Source organism: Marmota marmota, unplaced genomic scaffold (assembly GCF_001458135.2).
Source record: "Marmota marmota marmota unplaced genomic scaffold, marMar, whole genome shotgun sequence".
Taxonomy (NCBI): Eukaryota; Metazoa; Chordata; class Mammalia; order Rodentia; family Sciuridae; genus Marmota; species Marmota marmota.
The window spans coordinates 16,531,754-16,557,354 of record NW_025999880.1 but is presented as its reverse complement, the minus strand read 5'-3'; the positions used below and the strand labels follow the sequence as shown (position 1 = coordinate 16,557,354).

The 25,601-nt window shown below is 48.2% G+C and overlaps 1 protein-coding gene across 4 annotated transcripts in view; it reads left to right on the top strand.

Moving 5' to 3' along the window:
- The first annotated feature begins 1,067 nt into the window (after window positions 1-1,067).
- The window catches only part of Odad4 (outer dynein arm docking complex subunit 4), a 26,634-nt gene continuing 2,100 nt past the window's right edge, over window positions 1,068-25,601 (top strand). Inside the window, exons 1-11 of one of the 4 annotated variants that reach the window (XM_015495712.2) lie at window positions 1,068-1,318; window positions 4,759-4,890; window positions 5,140-5,290; window positions 6,363-6,424; window positions 7,049-7,214; window positions 10,600-10,824; window positions 11,022-11,229; window positions 15,295-15,381; window positions 17,379-17,575; window positions 20,472-20,572; window positions 23,922-23,997. In XM_015495712.2, coding sequence (XP_015351198.1) covers window positions 1,205-1,318; window positions 4,759-4,890; window positions 5,140-5,290; window positions 6,363-6,424; window positions 7,049-7,214; window positions 10,600-10,824; window positions 11,022-11,229; window positions 15,295-15,381; window positions 17,379-17,575; window positions 20,472-20,572; window positions 23,922-23,997 — 1,519 coding nt within the window. In that variant the 5' untranslated portion in view covers window positions 1,068-1,204. Of the gene's footprint in view, window positions 1,319-4,758; window positions 4,903-5,018; window positions 5,291-6,362; window positions 6,425-7,048; window positions 7,215-10,599; window positions 10,825-11,021; window positions 11,230-15,294; window positions 15,382-17,378; window positions 17,576-20,471; window positions 20,573-23,921; window positions 23,998-25,601 lie in introns of those variants that run through there. The other 3 variants (XM_015495711.2, XM_048791437.1, XM_048791445.1) reach the window with 3 other exon arrangements.

The following is a 25,601-nucleotide window of genomic DNA, read 5'->3' as shown; positions in this document are numbered from 1 at the left end:
TGCCGCAGCCCGGCTGGCTGGGCAAAATAAGCGGAGGGTGACAAATAACTTGTGTATGTTGATACAGCAGGAGTAGGAGCCCTTTATTGTAGGACAGGAGCAGTATTTATACATTCCACACAGCTTATCTAATTAGCATAAACTAGATACATCAGTCAACCAATAAGGAATCTCTACACTTAATAGCTCTCTTTTGTTACTTCTCAAACCACTCCCTCTGGCATTTTGCCAGGCACCATCCAGACTTGTTTACGAACTCTAACATTCCCCTGGCAAAATGCCAGGTGTTATTTTGACTTGTTTACAGACTCTAACACTTGTGAAGAGCAGAGAATTTTAACTTGAAGTCAAAATTATTTTTCCTTTTTCTTGCATTTTCTTCTTACATGCCTTTTTTTTTTTTTTTTTTTTTTTGAGACAGGGTTTTATTAGGTTGCTGAAGCTGGCCTTGAATTTAGGATCCTTCTGCCTCAGCCTCCTGAGTAGCTAGGATTACAGGTGTAAACCACCGGGCCCAATTCTGAGTCCACTTTTTTGGGTGGTGGTGAGGGATGGGTAGGGAACTCAGGGTCGACCTGAGTCAAGGTCCACTACAAACAGGTGCTTAATAAATAGGTTAAACTGAATGTTGAACCCAAGGTTATTTTCCATCGTAGTCTCATGCAAATCCTCACATCACCAAGGGTTCTACTATTTTCATGTTCTTTTCGCAGGTAGAACACGCAAGGCGTTCAAGTACCTCGCTCAGGGTCACGCGAGGCTGCCCAAGCACTCGGCCTCCAAGTCCAAAACGCTCCCTGATGGCGGTACGGGGGCAGGTATGCCTTACCCTTACTTGGAATTGTGCCTCCAACTCTATTTTTTTCTTGACTGCCTTGCACAGGAGGCTTTCCACGTGGTAAATCGGAAGAGAACCAACTAACCACGCGACAACGATCACTCTAGAGCCCCGCCAGGCTCCAGCCGCTGTCCACGCGCTCAGCATCAGCGGACCCTGTGCACCGCCCAGGCGCATGCGCATGCGCACGCTGTGTATGTGTGGGGGGGGTGCCAGAGACCAAGACTCTGCAGGAGCCAAGGGCGGGACCGGAAGTCAGTCTCTGTCTCTCGGTTGCTAGGAGACGAGTCTTCTACAAGCCAGACAGAAGTTCTGCAGCTTCTTTTCCTCCCTTTCTCTACTTCAGCTTCCCCAAAGCCTGTCACCATGTTGGAACCCGAAACTGAAACTTTGCGAAGTACCTTTCCCTCTTACATGGCAGAGGGCGAGCGGCTCTACCTGCGCGGGGAATTCTCTAAAGCCGCCCAGAGCTTTAGCAACGTGAGTAGCGCTGAGGTCCTCAAATTGCCTGGAGGACCCTGTTGGGTCTAATACTAACTCCTGATTGATGCACCAATATCCTAAATAAGCCCGGTGCTTGGTCATTTTCTACCAATTTCCATTTGCGTTCTTCATTCTCTGCATTAACAGTGACCTCTCCCTTTACTTTTACTTAAATGTTTTGCGATTAACTGACCTTTCATAGAGCAGTCTCGAATTCCCATCCTTGGCTGGAGATGGGTTGGGAGAGAGGCATGTAGAAGTTGCGAAGTGTCTGGCACACGGATGTTTATAGAAAGGAGGCTGTCAGTAAAATAATCAGCATTGTTACAGTAACCTTGGTCTAAATTGCACCACCACATCCTAAGGGGGTTGGATGCTGTTTCAGACTCGCTGCCCAGCATAACATATGCCAATAAGGAGGTGCATGCAGGGGCTATTATTACTCCATTTTATACATGAGAAAACTGATACAAAAGTTAAGCAACATGCTTAAGCTTACTGAATTAGCAAGCGGTAGAGGAAGAGAGTAAGCATCCAAATCTAGACACGCAGACTCCAAACTGAGACCCTATCCACGGTACAGTGCATTGGCACAAGTCAACTGTCAGGTTTGTTTGGTTTTTTTTGTTTTTTGTTTTTTTTTTCCCACCCAGAGGCTCTTAACCACTGAGCCACATCTCCAGCCCTTTTTATTTTTTATTTTGAGACAGGTTCTCACTAAGTTGCTTAGGGTCTTGCTAAACATCTGAGCCTGGCTTTAAACTTGCAATCCTCCTGCCTTAACCTCCAATGCCATTGGAATTACAGTCCTGCACTACTGTCCCTGGCTCTGTGAGATGTCTTAAAACTGTTAGCCCCCCGACCCCCTACCCCTCAGTGTTGGGCATGGAATCCATGGCCTCAAGCATGCTAGGCAAGCACTCTACCACTGAACTACACCTTCAGCCCACAGCTTGCCTCTTATTCCAAATGATGTGGTAGGATAGTCCATTAACCCATTCTAAGACTTCTGCTAAAGTCAAGCTTCTCAATTGCTATCTAAAGTCTTTTGTCCCTTTTAACCACCAACCACACCCTAAAACCAGAAATGGGTGAACAATTGAGTTTGGGAACCCTACCCCCACCCATTTTCCTCTTGCTGGACCATGTCCCATCCTGGAGCAGCTTGGGCAGAAAGAAAAGATGGCCCCAAGGGATGGTGGCCTTGCATGAGAAGAGGTTTCATTCCAGGAAAGACAGTAGTTACTTCCTCTTCTTAAAAAGTAGAAAGGTCTTAGAAAGGGGTGGATACAATCTGAAGTCCCAAGAAGGACAGTATAGAACAGACTATAGTAATGATCTCAAACAGAAGACAGGACCTGAGAAGTAGTACAAGTGGCCACCCTTAATTTAGGAGACTCCAATCACAATTTCAGTTTTCCTGACATTAATCCCCTGAAACAGTGATGATTCTCAATTAGTTTCATTGAAAGAAAAGGCTTGAGCCAGGTGTGGTGGTATGTACATATAATCTCAGCTACTCAGGAGTCTGAGGCATGAGGATCATGGTTTTGAGGCCAGCCTGGGCAACTTAGGGAGACCCTGTCTCAAAATAAAGAAATAAAGCCAGGTATGGTGGTAGATGCCTGTTAGCCCAGAGACTCAGAAGGCTGAGGTGGATTATTGGAAGTTCAAGGCCAACCTCAGCAATTTAAGGATGCTCAAAGCAATTCAGTGAGACCCTGTCTCAAAAAATAAATAAATAGGGGCTGGGGATGTGGCTCAAGTGGTAGTGCGCTCGCCCAGCGTGCGTGTGGCCCAGGTTCGATCCTCAGCACCACATACAAAGATGTTGTGTCCGCCGAAAACTAAAAAATAAATATTTAAAAAAATTCTCTCTCTCTCTCTCTCTCTCAAATAAATAAATAAATAAATAAAAATAAAAGGTCTGGAGATGTTTTAAAATTGTTAGCCCCCCACCCCCACCCCTCAGTGTTAGGGATTGAATCCAGTCATGCTTGCCTAGCATGCTTGAGGCCATGGATTCAATGGTATTAATTTTAATACCTAAAATTAAATTAAGTTTTAAAAAGGTTGGATGTGTACTCAATGGTAGAGCACTTACTAGCATGTATAAACCCCTAGATTTCATCCCCAGTACCACCAGGGAGAAAAAAAGAAAGAAGAAAAAGCTTGTATTCCAGGATGATGGTGATACATGCCTGAAATCCCAGCGACTCAGGAGGCTGAGACAGGAGGATCACAAGTTTGAGGCCAGCCTCAGCAATTTATTGAGGCCCTAAGCAACATAGTGAGACCCTGTCTTAAAAAATAAGGGCTGGGGATGTGGCTCAAGCGGTAGCGCGCTTGCCTGGCATGCATGCGGCCCGAGTTCGATCCTCAGCACCACATACAAACAAAGATGTTGTGTCCGCCGAAAACTGAAAAATAAGTATTAAAATTCTCTCTCTCTCTCTCTCTCTCTTAAAAAAATAAAAAAATATCCAATCATTTTTAAAAAATAAATAAAATAAAATAAAATTCTCTCCCTCTCTCTCTCTCACTCTCTCTTAAAAAAAAAATTAAAAAATAAAAAGAACTGGGCCTGGGCATGGTGGCACACTCCTGTAATCCCAGCAGCTCGGGAGGCTGAGGCAGGAGGATCACGAGTTCAAAGCCAGCCTCAGCAATGGCAAGGTGCTAAGCAACTCAGTGAGACCCTGTCTCTAATAAGATACAAAATAGGGCTGGGGAGGCTGGGGTCGTGGCTCAGAGGTAGAGCGCTTGCCTGGCAAGTGCAAGGCACTGAGTTGGATCCTCAGCACCACATAAAAAGAAAAATAAAGGTAATGTGTTTAACTACAACTAATAAATAAATAAAGGGCTGGGGATGCGGCTCTATGGTTGAGTGCCCCTGAGTTCAATCCCTGGTCGCCCCTCAAAAAAAAAAATAGAACTGGGGATGTGGTTGAGTGATAATGTGCCCCTGCATTCAATCCCAGAGACAAAAAAAAAAGGAAAAGATAAGTCTAGTGGAATGGATAACCCAAGTTGCAAATTGTCCTAAAATCCATTTTGTTTGTCTTAGACTTTGAAATTTATTTTGAGGTTTGTGATTGAATTTGGCATGCACAAAATATCCTGTGGCTTTATCACCTGAGTGGACCAAGGGGATCATAAGCATCGGCAGAAAGTACCTCCACAGGTACTTCCCATATCTCAACTAATCCAGAATAGCTGTGATTCAGCTTTGCTCAAGATAAGCCACATGCAGGTCAATGGGTTCAAGGTGACTGAGCAAAGATCAGTGCTTTTGGTCTGCTAAGGCACAGAGGCCTGCTTGCTGACCTGAAGAGTTCCCTTGAAACTCTGCAGGAGGTCAGGGCTGCACTTTCTAGGTCAAGTTGCTAAACCTTGCTCTTCCAGGTGCCTGCCAACCTGACTGATTCCCTTCTCAGGCTCTTCACCTTCAGAATGGAGACAAGAACTGCCTGGTTGCCCGCTCAAAGTGCTACCTGAAGATGGGAGACTTGGAGAAATCCCTGAAGGATGCTGAGGCTTCACTCCACAGCGACCCAACTTTCTGCAAGGTGACCAGCTAGGTGGGACAACTCTTGCTTTCACCACTCACTGCCATTGCCTGCCGCAGCCTCTGGTTACCAGTAGTTGAGGAATCCGCCAGACTGCTTGGTGTCTGATGCCGTGTTTCTCTTCACAGGTCACCTGCTCGCCCTCTCTATTCCAACCTTGACCCTCAACCCAGGACACTTCTTTTCTGCCAAATCTGAGTCCTGTAAGGCCTTGTCTGTCCACCTTGATTCGAGTCTCTCTCCTTCCAGGGAATTTTACAAAAGGCGGAGACCCTGTACACCATGGGAGACTTTGAGTTTGCCTTGGTGTTCTATCATCGAGGTTACAAATTGCGGCCTGATCAGGAATTCAAAGTTGGAATTCAGAAAGCCCAGGAAGCCATCAACAACTCGGTGGGAAGTGAGTGAGCACAGCGCCTATGACCTTATCCAGGAAGGATCCCCGAATCCCAAGGTTTAGAGGAAGGGCTGAGGTTAGGTGGATGAGCAACCAGCCGCAGGTTCACTGGGAGTCTCAAGACTTGGATTCAGCTATTGCTCATGCTGTCAGGGATTAGAAACTTGTCGATTGGGCCAGGCACAGTAAACTGTCTCCTGGGCTGTAATCTCAGTGTCTCAGGAGGCTGAGGCAGGAGGATTCTGAGTTCCAAGCCAGTCTCAGCATCTTAGCAAGGGCCTAAGCAACTTAGCAAATCCCTGTATTTAAATAAAATATTAAAAAGAGCTGGGGAGGGGCTGAGGTTGTAGCTCAGTGGTTGAGCACTTGCCTCGCATGTGTGAGGCACTGGGTTCGATCCTCAGCACCACATAAAGTAAATAAATAAATAAAATATTGTGTCCATCTACAACTAGAAACAATAATAAAAAAGAGCTGGGGATGTGACTCAGTGGTTAAACACTCCTAGGTTCAATCCCATATCGAAAAAAGAAAACAAAAGAAACTGTACTGGGAGAACCAACTCCTGATCCTCTGTACGGAGTACTACAGTGTCTTTGTTTTATTCAAAGCCACATTAGAAGGACTGTTTTGAAGTAGGCCTGTCTTTAGCCTGGAGTCACAGGGTCAAAGGAGGTCCTGAGTCCAACCTTCCCTAGGCCCTGGCTTCCTCCCTCACCACGTATATACAAAGGATGGGTTTTTACTCAGTAGCAAGAGGACAAGGGAGGTGAGTGAGAGCTTGCTGCTGTGGGCAGCAGAGTGTGGAAATGGCACAGGGCAGTTTACCATGTGCCCAGGCCTCCCTTTATTTGGAAATCTAACTGCCATGGCCTGGGGCTGGCGACGGCTGGCTAGCTCCTAGGAAACTCTTGTACCAAACATCCTGCACCGTTTGCCTGCTAGGCTGACTGGGGCCTGCTCTGCCACAGCCTCCACTATCCTTCTGCCAAATGCAGCCATTTCTAAATGAAATATGTGATAGGTCATGCCTGACAGACTTGGCCAACCTGAGCTCCGGCTTCTGTCCTTGCAGGTCCTTCTTCCATTAAGCTGGAGAACAAAGGGGACGTGTTCTTCTTAAGCAAGCAGGCCGAGGTAAAGTTCCTGGTTCTGAGGTCATGTATGCCTGTGTCTAGTGGCCCTCTTGCCTGGGAGTGATTAACTCCTGCCCATCATGGGCAGTCATGGGATTCTGCCCCAACTCTAGAGGGGTCCTGTGTGTCTAGCTGTTGCCTGACCAGGCACGTCCCATGGTTCTCGGCCCACAGAGAGGTCCTAGAGGAGGAATGCTGAGAGCCACACCGAGTCGGAATGGCCCCTGGCATTTTGCCAATAGTATTGGTTGAGAGGCGAGCCATTAAGATGATGCTGGATTGATTTAATTGTATATTAGACCTTTACTGTCCGCCTCGGCCCGCTACTTGGGAATTCTCGCGGGGATTCCTGGAGAGTTCGCATTGGTTGGGGAAGTGCCGGAGGAGGGATTTCCGGTTGGTGGTTCCTGGAGGAGCCGTGTGGGTGGCGTTCGGGAGAGTTCCCAGGAGCGTGTGTGGAGTGTGCTGGTGAAGTTCAGAAATAAAGTTTGTTCCTGCTTCAGTGGCTCGTGATTTGTGCCCAGCCAGACTGCGGCAGAGGAATATGGAATCATAGGCTCTGGGCCATGGCTGGGACTCTGTGCTCCTTGCTGAGGCTCTGTTGGGTATCACTCCATTTTTCCAGAGTATGAAAGCCCAGCAGAAGCCTCATCCCATTAAGCAACTCCCACACCACACCAAGAGAGAATCCAAGCGGAAGGGCTCATTCAAGAGTGAGAAGACTATCCGCCAACTGCTGGGGGAGCTCTACGTGGACAAGGAGTATCTGGAGAAGCTCCTACTGGATGAAGGTTTCAGACCCTTTCTTGGCAATGGGGACTTGAGGCAAAGGAAATCTGGGGTGGATACTTAATGTTTGAACCAGAAGCAGAGACTATCATAAATATTAACTGACATGTACCCGTAGATGGGTTTTAGTAGTATTCTCATTTTACAGATAAGGAAACTGAGGTCACACATGGATGGGCAATGACTCATGTTTGGATTCAGGAGATCCAATTTCAGAGACAGTGTTCGTAAGCACAGTGGTACCCTGGAAAGTAACAATGGAGATTTGGAATCCTTTACTATTGTATTAGCTTTCTGTTGCTGTGACAAAATACCTGAGATAATCATTTTATAAGGAGAAAAGATTTATTCTGGCTCATGGTTTCAGAAAGTTAAGTTCATGGTTGGGTCCATTATTTGGGGGCCTGTGGTAAAGCAGAACATCGTGGTAAGGAATGCATGGTGGAACAAAGCTGCACCCCTGATGGCAGCTGGGAAGCAAACAGAGAGGAAGGGGACACAGCCCCAGTGTTCTAACTTCCTTTCACCAGGCCCTACCTCTTAAAGCTTCCACCAATTCCCAGTAGCACCCTCAGCTGAGGACTAATCCTTCAACACATGAGCCTTTGAGGGACTCTCCAGATCTAGCTCATAACAACCACCATAGTCCCTGAAGGGCCATCCCCTAAGTCTTCAGTCTGTACAATGGGCTGGGCAAAGGGTTCTGGTGGAGAGGTACTCAAATCCAAGCACCTTAGTACTCATATTCTGAAACATTACCTAGTCCAATCCCTCCTTTCAGAGATGAGGAAATGGGGAGGAACTTGTCTAAGGTGACAAGCACATTAGTGGTAAAGTCAACACCAGAACCCAGTCAATGCTCTCTCTCCCACACTGTGCTGCCAGGACACAGGACACAGGACAGAGCCTTGAGATGCATGTGTACAGAAACTTGGGGGTCGGCATTAGCTGATAAGCCTGAGCAGGGTCACCCTTGAAGCAAATGTCTTTTCTCTGGAACTGGCTTCCCAAGGTCATCTGCAGGGTTCCCTGTAAATCTTTGCTGCACAGATGGCCTCGCTGCTGGCGCATCTCCTAGGTAATGGACCTGAAGGCCTCCTGTGCTTCAGAGGACCTGTTGTGGAGGAAAGAGGTGGCCTGAGCACTACCCCAAGTGGCGTTGCAGCTTTGCAACCAGCTGTAGCTTCTGTCCAAACAGTGGGCGGGACTTAGGCAAACCCCTCCACGCATGTGCAGACACACTTGGCACCTGGGGAATCACTTGGCACCGGCAACCTGGGCCAGGTTGTGCATTTAGACACTTTTTCCCCCCTTTTTCCACATTTTTTTAAAAAATATTTTTTTAGTGGTAGATGGACAAAATATCTTTATTTATTTTTTAGGTGGTACTGAGGATCGAACCCAGTGCCTCACACGTGCGAGGCAGGTGCCCTACCACTGAGCCACAACCCCAGCCCTCCACATTTTTTTATTGGCGCATTACAGCTATACATAATAATGGGATTTTTTTGTTACATAGTCATATATGCACACAATGTAACAATAGAACTTGGCCAATATCACTCCCCAGCACTTGTCCCCTCTCTCCACACTTCCCACCCCCTTGTCCCTTTCCTATATTGATCTCCCTTTGATTTTCATGAGATCCGCCCCCCACACACACCTTTCTTATGACCTTTGACCTTGTGTGTTTGGATTGTTTTGCCAAACTCTGAGGAGGGAAAATCCATAGTAAATGGATGGTCTCAAGTTTCATCCATTTTCCTGCAAATGACATAATTTTATTTTCTTTATGGGTGAATAAAACTCCATTGTGTTTATATACCACATTTTCTTTATCCATTCACCTGTTGATGGAGGCTGGTTCCATAATTTGGCTATTGTGGGTTGTGTTTCTATATCCATGGGCTTGTATGTGTCACTACAGTATGTGAACTTTAAATTATTAGGATAAATACCAAGGAGTGGTATAGTAGGTCATCTGCTTTTGTTACACATTCATATATGTGGTTCCATGTCCTATCTTTTGAGGAACTAATTTCCACAGTGGTTGTACTAATTTACAGTCCCATCAACACTGTAAAAGAGTTCCTTTTTCTTTACATTCTCTCCGGCACTACTACTACTACTACTACTTCTTCTTCTTCTTCTTCTTATTATTATTATTATTATTATTATTATTATTATTAAATATTTATTATTTTAGTTGTACACAATACCTTTATTTTGTTTATTTATTTTTATGTGGTGCTGAGGATCGAACCCAGGCCCTCGCACATGCTAGGCAAGTGCTCTACTGCTGAGCCACAACCCCAGCCCCTATTATTAATCAGGAATTAAACCCAAGTGTGGCTTAACCACTGAGCCACATCCCCAGCCTTTATTATTTTTTATTTTGAGATAGGGTCTTTTTTTTTTTTTTACCTTGACCACATTCTGCAGTATCAGTTGCATTGGTTATATTTTGAGATAGGGTCTTGATAAGTTGTTTAGGGTTTCAATAAATTGCTGAGGACTTGCTAAGTGGCTTTGAATTTGCAATCATCCTGCCTCAGCCTCCTGAGCCCCTGGAAGTACAGGCCTGTGCCGAAGTGCCAGGCTTTTTTGTTGGTATTCTTGATGGCTGCCATTCTATCGGGGGTGAGATGACATCTCAGTGTCTTTGTGATTTGCATTTCCCTAATAGCTAATGACGTTGAATCTTCTTTTCATATTTTTGTTGGCCATTCATATTTCTTCTTTTGAGAAGTGTCTGTTTAATTCATTTGCCCATTTATTAATTGGGTTATTTGGGGGTTTTGCTATTAAGTTTTTTGAGTTCTTTCTGTATTCTAGATATTAAGCCTCTGTCAGAAGAATAGCTAACGAGTCAGGCACAGTGGCACACGTCTATAATTCCAGCGAGCGGCTGAGGCAGGAGGATTTTGAGTTCAAAGCCAGCCTCAGCAACTTAACAAGGCCCTAAGCAACCATTCTGTATTCCTAATTGTTTCTTTTGCTGTACAGAGAGCCCATTTATTAACTCTAGGCATTACTTCCTGACCTTCAGGGGGCCTAGACACTTTCTTCTCTGAGGATACATCTTGAAAGTGGGGATCCCTGAAAATTGGGGCTTCTTAGAGTGTTTCCCACCTGCCCCTTCTGCTATCTCCTTGCATATTGCCACGAAGGTTCTATGCCAAGGGAATGCCCGAAAGGGGGGACCCTGGCCTCATCCTGGCCTGGCTAGATCCACTCTGTCACCATGTGCTCTCCCTTTGCTCACTGTACCTGCAGCTGCAGGCAGAGCTCCTCATGGAGGGCCCCTCAGCAGGGCCCCAAGCCTCGATGAGGCCATCCCCTTAAACACTTGTCCTCTCTGTGTCGCCTTGCACCCCTTCCCCACAGACCTCATCAAAGGCACCATCAAGGGCGGCTTGACTGTGGAAGACCTCATCATGATGGGCATCAACTACCTGGACACCCGCAGCAACTTCTGGAGGCAGCAGAAGCCAATCTATGCCAGGGAGCGGGACCGGAAGCTAATGCAAGAGAAGTGGCTGCGTGACCGCAAACGTCACCCGTCACAGACGGCCCGTTACATCCTCAAGAGCCTAGAGGACATCGACATGTGTGGGTAGTATTCTCAGAGGGGCGGAGCAGGCGCCTCTGCTCTCTTGCCAAGTGAGGCGGGAACAGCTTAATAGCCTGAGCCCCCCCAACTCCACTGAGCTGTGGATGGACACTGGGGGGGAGTGGACACAGAGGAGTCACCCCATGAGCCTTGAGGAGACTGCCCTTGCCTCCATGTCACCTGCTTGTCTTCCCAGTGCTGACCAGTGGCAGTGCCGAAGGGAGTCTTCAAAAAGCTGAGAAAGTGCTGAAGAAGGTGCTGGAATGGAACAAAGAAGAGGTGCCCAACAAGGACGAACTGCTCGGGAACTTGTACAGCTGCATCGGGAACGCCCAGATTGAGCTGGGGCAGATGGGAGCAGCCCTGCAGAGCCACAGAAAGGACCTGGAGATCGCCAAGGAATAGTGAGTGCCTTCCAGGTGGCCAAGGGGAGACTCCACTACCGAGGAGTGGGGTCTGGGCCACTGTTCCAGCCTTTGCCAGGGTTGCTGGTGGCTTTGCTTCCGTTTTCTGCCCTCCATGCCTAAAGTAGATTCCCACAGAGGTAGGTGCCACCTGCCCAGGACCAAGGGTAAGGGGACAAACCTAGACTGTGTGCCTTTGCTCATCAAGAGGAGTATGATGGTTCAAAATTCCAAAAAGCTAGGGCCAGGCTTGGTGGCTCCAGCCTATACTCTCAGTGGCAAGAGGCCAAGGCAGGAAAAGCACAAGTCTGAGGCCAGTGTGGGCGACTCAGCGAAGCCCTGTCGCAGAATAAAGAATAAATAGGTCTGGGGATGTCACTCAGTGATAGAATGCTCCTAGGTTCCATCCCGGTACCACAAAAAGAAAGAAAGAAATAATCCCCAAAGTTCGCAGTGGTCTGCCTTTTATAGGTAATTTTATTCTTTTTTTTAATATTTATTTAGTTAGTTAGTTTTTTAGTTTTTGGCGGACATAACATCTTTGTATGTGGTGCTGAGGATCAAACCCAGGCCGCACTCATGCCAGGCGCACGCGCTACCGCTTGAGCCACATCCCCAGCCCCGTAATTTTATTCTTACATCATCTCAGCAACCATGCATTAAGATTCAGAGATGCCAAGGACTGCAAACCTCGGGAACACAGTGGTGACCAAACCAAAGAGTCATTTCTGGGGTCATTCCTTGCAGATGTCAAACAAAAAGTCACATAGCCACTTAATTGCAATTATGATAAGTGTCATAAAGCGAAAGCACAGGGTCCAGCCCTTTGAGAAATACTTCCAGGAGGACTTGACTGGGCATTGGGAGCTCACACCGCCTGCACAAGGCCTGAGGCAGGAGGAAGCTGGAGGCTGGAAGGCACAGAGTGTTGCCAGGGCAAGAGGCGGGCGAGGGGAGGCTGGAGGATGTGGGCAGGGGTGGGACCAAGCAGGGCCCTGCAAGCCATGGTACTGAGAGTCAGGGAGCCCTGGCTTTGGCATCTGTGCCATCCAGCTGTGGGCCCTTAAATGGACAATGATGGCCCCTACCCTAGTGTGGAAGGGAGGATGAATGTGAAAGCACACGTCAAAACTTTGGGCCCCTCGTAGGGCTGGGGTGTGACTCAGTGGCAGAGCACTTGCCTGGCATGTGCAGGGGCCTGTGTTCCATCCCAACACTGCAAAACAAAGCAAAGCCTGGGAAGAGCGTCTGGCGTTGATAATTACACCATCAACTCTCCCGGATATGAGCTGAGGGCTTGGTAGGAGGGTCCTCCCTTTGTGAGCATCCTAGTTCTAACCCTTGGAGTCCTTGTCCACTCTACTGTCCAGTTCCTCCTTTCCCCACAGTTCTGCCTCCCTCTTGGTCTCCCAGAACCCCGTTTTCACTCAGCTCCCAGCCTTGCTGCTGCTGCTCCCACAGATCTCCAAAGATCTGCCCTTTGTCTGTCAGCTCTCCTTCCCTGGTGGGAAGCAGGCAGTGAATGGTCTCTCTTTGCGGTGGTTGGCCCCCAGGCTCTCTCCAAACGCACTCCTGCAGGGTCCTCCTAGAACAGCCCTCCAGGGGGCTCCAGTCTCTCTGAAGGTTGGGCCTCCAGCCTTCCCCTCTTTCCTTGGCCCCAGATGGGGTCCTCCCTCCTCTCCTTTCTTTTTCCTGCAGTACTAGAGATTGAACCAGGACCTTGAGAGATGTCCTGTATTGGCCATTCCAGAAGTGTGAAGAAGGGACCCCAGGGTTGGAGACAGATGTGTCTTTGATTCCTGGCTCTGCTACATAAAGCTGTGTGGATCTTAAGCAATTTCCTCAGTTTCCTCATCTTTCAGGAAGGCATGATGATGCCAACTGACAGGGATCCTGAGGATTAAATAAGATGTGTGTAGATGGTTCCTTGGATCCAACCAGCTACCATTCACTAGTGACTCAGATCTTTACTTCTTGCCCGACTTGGCCAAGCCAAGACCTGCCTGTCCACTGACTCCAAGGCATTTCCCTTTGGATGTCCCAGATGAATATGGCCAAATAAGAGCCCGTTTTCTTTTTCCCAAACTTCTTGTTCTGAGGTTCCCTAACCCAAAAGCCTCTCACTCCCCCAGGGAAGAAGCCCAGCAGGCTTCCCGTTCCTCCCTCCCTCACCGTTCACACCTGGCCCTCTTAGACTTTGGACCTTGGAAGGGGCTACATAATGGGCACCTAGCAAGTGTGTGCAAGTGACTAAGTAAACAGAGGTGTTCCTTAACAATGCTCTTTCTTCTAACATCCAGGAACCGGCCTCACCCAGAAGCACTGGTCTTACAAGTGCGTTCTCTGTCCCCCATTCTAATCGGCCCCTTCCTGATGAGCCCCTTATTGTCCAGCCCAGCTCTCATTTTTTGTTTCCCTGAAGCTTGTAGGTTTGGTTGCTTGCCTTCTCATAGCTGTGAGTTCTCATTCCATATTAATATCAGGGATAAATTTGTATATGACAGCGTGTTTGTGCACCATCCCATGACACAATGCTTGCTCGGGGAGGGGAGACCAAGCAGAGGTGCTAAGGGGCCAAGGAGAGGGGCAGGCAGGAGCACTGTGGGTGGGGAACCTCAGAGAAGACAGGTGGGTTATCAGGGTGGGCCCGGGGAAGGAGAAGGGCGCCCTAGGCAGAGAGAATGGGCGGTTTGGGGAACCACAGATAGCGTGGCTGGGCTGGGAGCCAGGACTCATGGAGAGCCAATGCCATCCTGAGCGGGCCAGCCTGCAGCTGCTGAGGCCCAGGAGGGAGTAGGTTTTACACAAGCACTACCATGTTGGCTTGTTTGGGAACTGGGTGGTACTGAGGGTAAAGCTTGAAAGTCCCCCCCACCCTTCTGCTCACTTCCCTTGGGTCTCCTTAGAAAGTGTCCTTCTCGTCCCTTTTCTTGTGCTTACCTACATGCTAATACACATGCACAGGATTTTCAAAGCAAAAGCAATGATTTCTGTGTTAAAAAAAAAAAAAAAAAAGAATGAGAGCCAGGCACAGTGGTTTACACCTGTAATCCCAGCAGCTCAAGAGACTGAGGCAGGAGGATCGTGAGTTCAAAGCCAGCCTCAGCAACTTAGCCCTAAGCAACTCAGCAAAACCCTGTCTCTAAAATACAAAAAGGGGCTGGGGATGTGGCTCAGTGGTAAAGTGTCCCCGTGTTCATTTCCCAGTACCAAAAAAAGAGTCCACTTTTTTTTTTTTTTTTTTCTGATAACTTAAAACAGCACACATCTATTCTCTTGCAGTTCTGTGAATTAAATCAATTTCACGGGGTCAAAATCACAGTGCTGGGCTGGGGATATAGCACAGTTGCTAGAGTGCTTGCCTTGCATGCACAAGGCCTTGGGTTTGATTCCCCAGCACTAAAAAAAAAAAAAAAAAATCCCAGTGCTGTGTTCCCTGCAGAGGTGGAAGGGACGATGCATTTTGCATCCTGTTCCCTTGTTGCACCCTCAGAGCACAGCAAATGCTTCCAGCTGCATTATTATTATTTTTTTAGATGTTAATGGACCTTTGTTTTATTCATTTATTTTTCTGCGATGCTGAGAATCGAACCCAGTGCCTCACACTGGGCTCTCTACCACTGAGCCCCAGCCCCAGCCCCAGCCCCAGCCCCGAGCTGCACTGTTTTTTAACACAGGTGGGGCGACATACAAAGTCTATGCTCCAGTAATCTGACTTTTTAACTAAGTATATCACAGACTTTTTTTCATCACTAAAAATTGCCATTGTTAGAGCGTGGATGACATTCAGATTGTTTCCAAAATAATCATCACTTTAATGAATGATCTTGTCACACTATTTTCTTGAAGTAAATTTCTAGAAGGGAAATTGCTGGATCAGAGGGGAGCTCTGAAAGTTATTGATTGATGACCCTCCAGGAAGGTGCTGATAAAGGCCATCAGAGTCTCCACCTGGAACCCTGAGTCCCCGAGGCCAGGGCCCTGCTTTTGCCTTTTTTTTTCTATTTTGTGGTGCCTGTCACAGCTCTTCTCTCGCAAACAGCTTGTTTTGCTTCTTCCCCACAGTGACCTTCCTGATGCAAAATCAAGAGCCCTTGACAACATTGGCAGGGTTTTTGCCAGAGTTGGGAAATTCCAGCAAGCCATTGACACGTGAGTGATCAGTCCCCACACCAGGGCTGGGACCTCCTGCCCTCACGTGGGGATTCAAGCCTAGGGCCAGAATGTCAGGCAAGGAGACTTCAGAAGAGGGATGGGGGTTGGCTCCTGGCTCTGCTAGGTGAGGATTGATTGGCAAGCCAATCTTTTTGTCAGGGGGGATCAAAGCCACAGCTTTGCACGTGCAAAGCAGGTACTCTACCATTTAAAGCTCTGAGCCTCCTCAGTTAAATTCATAGAATTTATGGAATAGAATCAGCATTTTCTCACAGTTTCCTAGTGATCAGAATCACCTGGAGTACTTGTTAGGTCTAAGAGTACTGGGCACCAGGTGCGGTGGTGCATACCTGTAATTCAAGTCTCCCAGGAGGCTGAGGCAGGAGGATCACAAATTTAAGGCCAGCCTTACTGATTTAGTGAGGCCCTAAGCAACCTAGTGAGACTCTGTCTCAAAAATTAAAAAGGCTGGGTATTTAGCGCAGTAATAACACATCCCTGGGTTCAGTTCCCAGTACCCCAAAATTTGAGAGTTGCTTGGCTTCTTTGCTGAAAATTCTCATTCTACAAGTCAGGGTTGAGGCTCAGAATTTTTTTTTTTTTCTGTACTGGGGATTGAACCCAGGGGTACTTTACCACTGAGCCACATCCTCAGCCTTTTTTATTTTTTATTTTGAGACAGAGTCTCTCTAAGTTGCTGAGTCTGGCCTTGAACTTGCAATCCTCCTGCCTCAACCTCCTGAGTCACGGGATTACAGGTGTCTGGCACCATGCATGGCTTCAGAAATTCTTTTTTAACCACACTCCAGGTGATTCTTACCTTTGGGCAGTTCAAAAACAGTGGACAAAGCGACCCTTGAGACTTCCTCTGAGGCTGTTGTGTGACTGTGTGGTCCTGTGGACTCACTGAGGACAGTATCTGAACTCCCCAGGTGGCCTGACTGCCAAACTCTGATGTCCAGCCCTGGGGCTAGTTAGCTTCTGGGGCAGGGGCTAGCGGTTAGTCCTAGGAAGCCTTGGGGGAGGCCCAGACCTGGGAGAACCTGCTTCCTGGGCTCACCCACCCTTCCTGGAGAGAAATAGGCCTTTGGGCCCCTGTTGCTTGATCCAAAGACTTGTTTACCAGTTACCTTCTTTCCACATGATTCAGTCTCCTGATAGCCTGCCTTTGGTGTCTGTGGCTGAAAGAGGAGGATCAGTGTTTACCCACCCATTAGTATCTTGTTGTAATAAACTGTTTTATAATAAAAGATGCTTATTGTTAAATATTAATTTGGAGAATAGAGAAAAGTAGAAGAAAATATTAGACCCACCACCCAAAGACCAGTACTTGGGTTTTTTGTTTTTCATGCTGGTCTTTTTTCTGTGCCAATTTTTCTCTCATAGGTACTTAAAATTCTTAAACATTATTTTGATGTTATTTCAAGTGCTGTCTTCATTTATTCATTTATTTATTGGTACTGGGTTTGAACCGAGGGTGCTTTACCACTAAGCTGCATCTCTAGCTATTTTTATTTATTTATTTCTTTGTTTTGAGCATGGTCTTGCCAAGTTGCTGAGACTGGACTTGAATTTGTGATCCTCCTGAGTTGCTGGGATTACATGTGTGGGCCTAGCTCACATGCTACTTTTAAACATTATTTTCCAGGGTTGTGCCAAATTTGATCTCATTGATTTTTTTAAATATTTTTTTAGTGTTGATGGACCTTTATTTTATTCATTTATTTATTTGTGGTGCTGAGAATTGAACCCAGTGCCTCACACATGTGAGGCAAGCACCCCACCACTGAGCCACAACCCCAGCCCCTCCCATCCCATTGATATTACCAAAATAGTTTAGTAGTTTTGAAATATGTTAATGCTAATTAACTGCACACCTGGGCTGAAGGTTAAGAATGAGTCTTATTCTGTCACCTAGCAGGAATCCTTGGTCTCCTGTGGCTGATAGCAGAATTTTAAGGAAAGAAGCTGACCCTGGTTTTTCATGTCACCAGGTGGGAAGAGAAGATCCCTCTGGCTAAAACTACCCTGGAGAAGACCTGGTTGTTCCATGAGATTGGCCGCTGTTACTTGGAGCTGGACCAGGCCTGGCAGGCTCAGAATTATGGTGAGAAGTCTCAGCAATGTGCCGAGGAAGAAGGGGACATTGAGTGGCAGCTGAACGCCAGCGTTTTGGTGGCACAGGCACAAGGTAACAGGCTCAGAGATGAACAGCCTTCATTGGCTGTTCAGGCCCAGCTGCCATCCTCAGGCTGGCTTGGTTTAAGCAAAGTTTGATTAGGGATACCTCAAGAGCAAGGAGCTGCAGACCAGCATAGCATCATGCCATCCTCAAATTATTAGTCAGTTTTATATTACTACAACTAATTACCTAAGACAGGCTACTCTATAAAGAAAAGAGGTATTTTTAGCTTATAGTTTTGAAGATTTGAGGTCCTGACATTGGCATTGACTGGGCTCTGGTGAGGGCTGTTAGGTCAGTGGCAGCGACTTGGTGGCGACTTAGTGGCAACATAGAACAAAGCAGCCCGCACTGCTTTGAACATCAATCAGATGCCGGCAGAAACGCCTGTCAATCAGCCAGATCTCCTGACTAACGCCTGTCAATCAGCAGGACCCCCTGGCCAATCCTGGAGTTCAGCCAACTCCCCTGACCAACTCCAAGGGGGCAAGGGACCCTAGAGACACCTTTTCCTGTCCCAAGCCCTTCCCTTCCTGCTGTAAGCCCCATAAAAGTCCAGTCTGGTCGAGCTTCCACGCAGTTTCTCCTCAGACCCTTCTCCTGTCCCCTCTGTGGGTCTGATCGAGTTCCGCCCGGGAGTGATATATCAATAAAGCCTGTTCATCTGCCTCCTTTGGTTGCTGCCTGCCCAGCCTGATCTGACAAGGGCTTCTTCTTCTTTTTTATAGTTGTAGGTAGACACAATACCTTTATTTTATTTATTTTTATGTGGTGCTGAGGATGGAATCCAGTGTCTCACACATGCTAGGCAAGTGCTGTCCACTGAGCTACAGCCCCAGTCCCTGGTGAGGGCTTCTTACTTGACTGTATCATTTCATGGCATATTGCAGTGGCAGAAGCACATACTGGACAAGCAATCGTGTTGCCAAACAGGAAGTCACAGGACTGGGGGACGCCATCTTCAAGGGTTTATAACAACTTTCTCAAGAAAACTACCAAATAGTTAGTTGCCTGAGAACCGCCTTAATCCCTCTGGGGTAGGGTTCCCAGTGACCTTACCCTAAGCCTCACCTCTTTAAGCTCCCACATCACCACACTGGGACTGGGCTCCTAACATACTAATTTTTTTTTTGTGGGGGACATTTAAACCATATCCAAACCATGGTAATAGTGTCCATGTATTAAGCCACTGGCTCTTGCTGGCTAGGTATCTTTTACTCAAGCTTTTTTTTTTTTTTAGTTGTAGTTGGACACAATACCATTTATTTATTTATTCATTCATTGATTCTTTTTTTTTTTTTTTTTAAAGAGAGAGGGGGAGAGAGAGAGAGAGAGAGAATTTTTATTTATTTCTTTTTTAGTTTTCGGCGGACACAACATCTTTGTTTGTATGTGGTGCTGAGGATCAAACCCGGGCCGCACGCATGCCAGGCGAGCGCGCTACCGCTTGAGCCACATCCCCAGCCCCATTCATTCATTGATTCTTATGTGGTGCTGAGGATCGAACCCAGCTCCTCGCACATGCTAGGTGAGCGCTGTACCGCTGAGCCACAACCCTAGCCCCTCAAGCTTTTTTTTTCAGGGATTGAACCCCGGGGTGCTTAACATCCCCAGGCCTTTTTTATATTTTTATGTTGAGACAGGGTTCCACTAAGTTGCCCAGGCTGGCCTCACACTTACAATCCTCCTACCTCAGCCTCCTGAGTAGCTGGGATTACAGGAATGTGCCACTGTCTCTGAATGAATACTGATTCTCCATCTCTAATGTGTATTTGAAAAAAATATATATTTGACCTCACTTACTGTGGCTCTGCATATTTTCAGAATTACATTTGGATCTCCTTTTAAAATTTGACTTATGGACACAGGTCCTCCTTCCTCCATGAATCCCAAAGCAATACTTGGGAAGGGGTGAATCTTGGGTGTGCACAGTTATAAAGAAAGCAGCGATGTTTGTCTATAATCCCCACTACTCAGGAGGCCGAGGCAGGAGGATTGCAAGTTCAAATCCAGCCTCAGCAACTTAGTAAGACCCTGTCTCAAATTAAAAAAAAATAAAAATAAAAGGCTGGGGACAGAGGATATAACTCAATAGTAAAACGACCCTGTATTCCATTCCCATTAATTGGGGGGTGGGGAGCATCTGGGAAGACCCTGGCTGGTTAGTGCTTTTCCTTCCTCCCTGAACTGAAGTTCTTTTTTGGGGGGCAGGGAATACCTGGGATTGAACTCGGGGTCACTGAGCCACATCCCCAGCTCTTTTTTGTATTTTAGAGACAGGGTCTCACTAAGTTGCGTAGGGCCTCATTAAGTTGCTGAGGCTGGCTTTGAACTTTCGATCCTCCTGCCTCAGCCTCCAGAGCCACTGGGACTACAAGTGTGTGCCATCACGCCCAGCTCCCAGCCCTTTTTATTTCTAATTTTGTGACAAGGTCTCACTAAGTTGCCGAGGCTGGCCTGGACCTTGTGATCTTCCTGCCTTGTCTGTCCTGTTAGCCGGGTTACAGTCAAGGGCCACTGCACCCATTGGTTTGGGCAGAGTGTGAAAAACTTGACCATTTTTAAAGTATGGATTTCCTCTTCTAGAAAAATATAAAGATGGAACAGGATGGGGTTGTGTCCACCACCCTGGAGACACATGATGTGTGCATTGTCCCTATCCTGAAACCCCTTCCCTCACTGACCCCTCTGAAGGGTAGATTCTAAGGCTCAGGCCTGTCAGTTCCAGTCCTCACGGGTGAGATGGGACTGGGCATCTCAGTGGTGCTGCCCATGCCCTGGGGCTGACTCCATCTAGCCCCTCAGGCTTCTCAGGCCCTGGGTGTGGCCAGGCAGGCCAGGGCCTCCATCTTGCGACATAAAGTATCACAGTCTCCCTGTGCTGTGTCTCCCCCTTGCTTTCCAGTAAAGTTGCGAGACTTCGAGTCGGCTGTGAACAATTTTGAGAAGGCCCTGGAGAGAGCGAAGCTGGTCCATAACAACGAGGCACAGCAGGCCATCATCAGCGTGAGCCTTGGTCCCCCAGCTGGGCCTTGGGAGTGGGCAGTGGGGCTGGGGCTCCCCTCAGCCTTTTCAGTTGGCTGCTCATAGCAGCTTATTATCCACTGCCCATAGGCACTTGCTAGGCAGGCTGATGACTCTGCAGTGTGGCTGCCACTGTGCATTGTCCCTACCCTGAAACCTCTCAGCAACCTTACTGTGCATCATTGTATTTGAAACAAACAAACAAAAAACCAGAAAAAGTTTTACAGAACATTTTTACCTCCCCTGTGTACGATGTGCATTGCTATTTCATATTGTCTTTTATTTTTAAAGATACAGGGGCAATCTGGGCACAGTGACATCTGCCTAGATCCCAGCTACTTAAAAGGCTGAGGCAGGAGGATCCAAGTTCAAGGCCATCCTCAGCAATTTAGCAAGACCCTGTCTCAAAATCAAATGTAAAAAAGGCTGGGGATGTAGCTCAGTGGGAGAGCACTTGTCTAGCATGTAGCACGTGTGAGGCTCTGGGTTTAATCCCTAGTACTGTGAGAGAGAGAGAGAGATGGGGTGATGCACACTCTGTGTTCCAACCTTGCATTGACTTCCTGCACTCAAGCAAGCCTTCTGCCTCAGCCTCCTGAGTAGCCCAAACTGTAGGCACGTGCCATCATATCTGGCTTTCCATTTTATTTCATCTAATGCCGCCTGAGACCTACTAAACTGATTTTAGGACTTGCAGTTTGAAAATTGCCACCTCATCCAAGAGACAACAGGAAGTACAGTGTGAATTCCTCTTTTTCCTGTTTCAACCCTTTGTTGGTTCTCAGTGTCTGGGAGAAGGTTCCTGGCTTTTCTCTGGGAGGTGGAAGAGCCTCTGGTGGCCTCTCCCCACCCTGTGGCTCTTGCGCTGTCCAAGCAGGCCAGAGCCCACCCGACCCCTTGCATTTCAGCTTCAGCTCAAACCAGCCCCAGCTTTTCCTGAGGAGGTTCTCCTGTGCCTCGTGGCCTGTGCCCTTATCATTGCCTGGAATGTTCTAAACTCACCTTCACTTGGCTACTTCCACTCAACCTCGGGTTTCAGCTTAGATGTCCCATCAGGAGGCCTTCTCTGACCCCTTGGTCTGGGTGAGGTGACATTTCCCTTCCCCAGCCATCTGTGTCCCTGTGAAAGTCCACATCACTCTATTAGAATTGTCCTGACCTACTCAGGAAGCAGCCATTAGCCACCCTCAGCAGCAGGACCTTGGGAAAGGAGCAGGGACCCTAACACTTCTGTTTGGAGCAGGGCCTCGTGGCTGCCTCGGGATGGCAGGGGTTGGTCAGGCCCCCTGAAGGGACATCCAAGCTGAAACCTGAGGTTGAAGTTAGCCAAGTGAAGGAGAGTTTAGAACATTCCAGGCAACGATAAGGGCACAGGCCACGAGGCAAGAACACTGAGGGTGTGACAGCCGGTGGGCCTGAAGAGAAGCTGGAGGAAACCGAGGGTTTCCTCAGGCCAGCAGAGGAGACACTGGGCCTGGACTCACGGGCTGTAGGGGTCACGAAGGCAGCAGGGTGGGGTTAGCCTGCCAGCTGGACTGGAGGGCAGGGATGACAGAGAAGTGACCTGACACACTGGGTCTTGTGAGAGGCTAGTTAGGCCAGTTGTGCTATTGGCAAGAAAACACTCCCAACAGGCCCCACGGGTCCCAGGCTGTCCCCTGTTTCCACACACCCCAGGGCAACACATCATTGTCCTTCTGTTGAGGGACAGCTGTAGTACACATCCTGCCTGTAACTCTGACCTCTGGGGGAAGAGCACCCAGGTCACTAAAGCCCTGCCACGTGCTCCTCTGCTTCACAATTCACATGCAGGGTCCCTCCTGCTTAATTCTCTTCTGCGTGAACAGCCTGCAAGCAGACAGCATGGCGATTCAACTCAGAAAACATTTACTGAGCAGTATTCAGTATTGGTTGTCAAGCCCAAAGTGTCTGGCTATGCTCTTGGCTCACAAGAAACTGTGTCAGCAGGAAGATTTAAACAAAAGCACCAGTTGGGTGCAGTGGCACACACCTGCGATCCCAGTGACTCAGAAGGCTGAAGCAGGAGGATCACAAGTTTGAGGCCAGCCTCAGCAACTTGGCAAGGCCCTAAGCAACTTAGTGAGACCCTGTCTCAGAATTTAAAAAATCAAAAGGAGGGGGTTGGGGTTGTGGCTCAGTGGTACAGTGCTTGCCTAGCAATGTGTGAGGCACTGGTTCAATTCTCAGCACTGCATATAAATAAATAAAAGATCCATGGACAACTAAAAAATATTTTAAAAATATTAAAAAACTAATTTAAAAAATAAATCAAAAGGACTGAGGATGTCGCTCAGTGGTACAGCACCCTGGGTTCAGTCCCCAGTATGGGGTGGGTGAGGTGCAAAGAAACCCAAAAATCACAAACCCTGGTTTGTGACCAGCAACATGAGGAACCAGGGGAATTCAGAGTGAGAGCCCAGTGTCCCCTGAGGCAGGCTGGAGGCTTTCCCAGCAAGAGGATTTGAGGTCACCTTGAAGGCTAGGCAGTAATTTGAAGGGAGTTACTTGGCTCTTAGCAACTTCCTGTTGGACCAGGAACCTGATCCCTCACCCACCTGGATGGGCATCTCTGGGCAGGAACTTACAGGGCAGACCACTGGGACCCTGAGAGGAGGCAGGCCAAAGATGCCCTCCAGATGCACAGGCAGGGCACAGTGGCATGAGCTTGTGGTCTCAGCTACTCAGGAAACTGAGGCAGGAAGATCATTTGAGCCCGGGAACTCCAGGCCAGCTTGGGCAACAAACATAGGGAGACCTTGAGACCTCCAAGACCTCCATTTTAGAAAAAAAAAAAAATGGGCTGGGGGTCTGGATCAGGAGTAGAGCACTTTCCTAGCATGCTTCAGTTCCTGGGTGACATCTCCAGCACTTCCAAAACAAATATATAGAGAGAAAGCACACAGGCTGAGCCCTGAGAATTGAACTTGAGCTAAGGAAACTGCACATGTCCTGGAAGCCCCTTTTGAAGCCTCAGCCCTTCGTCCCCTCCTCGGCTGGCTGCCTCGCTGAGTGTTCAGAGGCTTGGGTTATCTTTGGACACTGAGTGAAGCTAAGAGTGGCATTAGGTAAAAGGGTAGAAGATAGCAGACCAACCGAACTCCCAATTAATGCCTAAGCCCAGGAGGAATGAATTGGACTGACTTCCAGCCACGTGTTTCTCATGCACTAACCCTGGTGCAGAAGGAAACCCAAGGTGGCGGGGTTTCGCCTGAGCCCTGCCTTCCGGTCCCCAGGCTTGGGAAGGGAAAGGAAAAGATGCAGATGGCAAACAGGGGTTCAGAGCGTTCACCAGCCCCTCTGCTCTCCACAGGCCTTGGATGATGCCAACAAGGGCATTGTGGAAGAACTGAAGAAAACTAACTACAGGGAGATGCTCAAAGACAAAGGTGCGTCCCCGGAACCCCCAAAGGGCAACTCCAGTGTCCTCCCGGGTCTTCTCTCCCAGCAGTCCTGGCCACACTTTCCAGCAGCTCCCCCAGCCAGGGTGGCACTGTCCACAGGGCCTTCTGATTCTGCAGCCACAGCCTTTCCCTAGCAGAGGACTGGGGAGGGTTGGGCCCACTGTGGGTGGGGCTCTGTGCCCAACCTGTCAGCGCTCAGAGCCCCCTCTGCTGTGTGCTCTTGCTCCTGTGCATGGTGGCACTTCCAGGCAAAGGGGCTCCTGCGAGGCTGGAGTGCAGAGGCCACTATTTTGCTTAACAGCAGGGCCTGACAGCACTGTTTCTCAGAAGGCTTCAGGGAGTAGCCGTCTGTGACCCTCTGTGACCCTCTGTCTCCAGGCTGCCCTTGCCCACAGGGAAGGAGTGAGGGAAGAGAGGCAGAGGATGGGCACGTCCAAAGGAACTGGGCTGAGAGTAGCAGCTGGTCTCCATCCATTCAGGGCCTTCCCTGGGCCAGCCCTTCTTCTAAGGGCTCTGTATGCACTGACTCCCTAGCCTTCCCAAAACACTGCCAAAAAAAGTATATTTAGCTTAATTTTATAGATGAGGACACAGAGGCAGTGGGGTTAAAAATCCACAGTGGCTTTCAATATTGACTTTGGAATCTGTGCTTTTACCATGGCTCCACACTGTTTCTGGTGACAGATGGCCTGTCTGCTTCCGTCTGTGGAGTGCGCCCCTTACCTCAACCATATTGCAGTGGAGGGTGGGGGCGGTGGTCCAGGAGGACAGAGTCCAGGGCAGATTCCTGGCTAACACCCTCCAGGCTCCAAGGATCCATCCTTTCTGGTCCTCCAGGTCATAGCAGCAAGAGGTTTCTAGACACCAGAACAGCCACGTGACAGTTCTGTTATCTGGCGCCTGCCACGTGGCAGCTGAATCCCCTCAGCAGCCCTCAGAGCTGCTCTAAGAAGCCACAGGAGTGATAGATGTGAAAAGAGAAGGGGCAGATGGGAAATGGCAGATGCTCCAAGCAGCCCTTCCACCCTTCTGCAGGCTGCACACTAGGGAAAGTGTCTTTTGGGGTCCTCATGCTGAAGACACTGTGGCCAAGGGCACTCCTGGCACTTCCTTCTCAGAACAGCAGGTGGCAGCATTGCTTATTTTTTCACCTCCAATGGCAGAGAGCCTCAGTCCTGTGGCTGGGAACCCAGCAGCTTCCAGAAAGAGAATGAAGGATTCAGGAGGGGATTGGTGACTTTTCTCTGTAACTGTTAAAAACAAGGAGTGAGAATCCCTTTGGTCATAAAACAGCAGCTCTCTAGCTGATCCTGCTGCTGGCAGCCTTTTCATATTTTTACAGGAACCCTCTTAACAAACGATAAATATGTTCCTGTCATGGTGGCACCCACCTGTAATCCCAGAGGCTCGGGAAGCTGAGGCAGGAGAAGTGCAGGTTCAAAGGCAGCTTCAGCAATTTACGATGCCCTAAACAATTTAGCGAGATCCTGTCTCAAAATTGAAAAGGGCTGGGGATGTAGCTCAAGAGTAAACTACCCTAAAGCACCCCTGGTTCAATTCCCAGTCAAAAAAAAAAAAAAAAAAAAAAA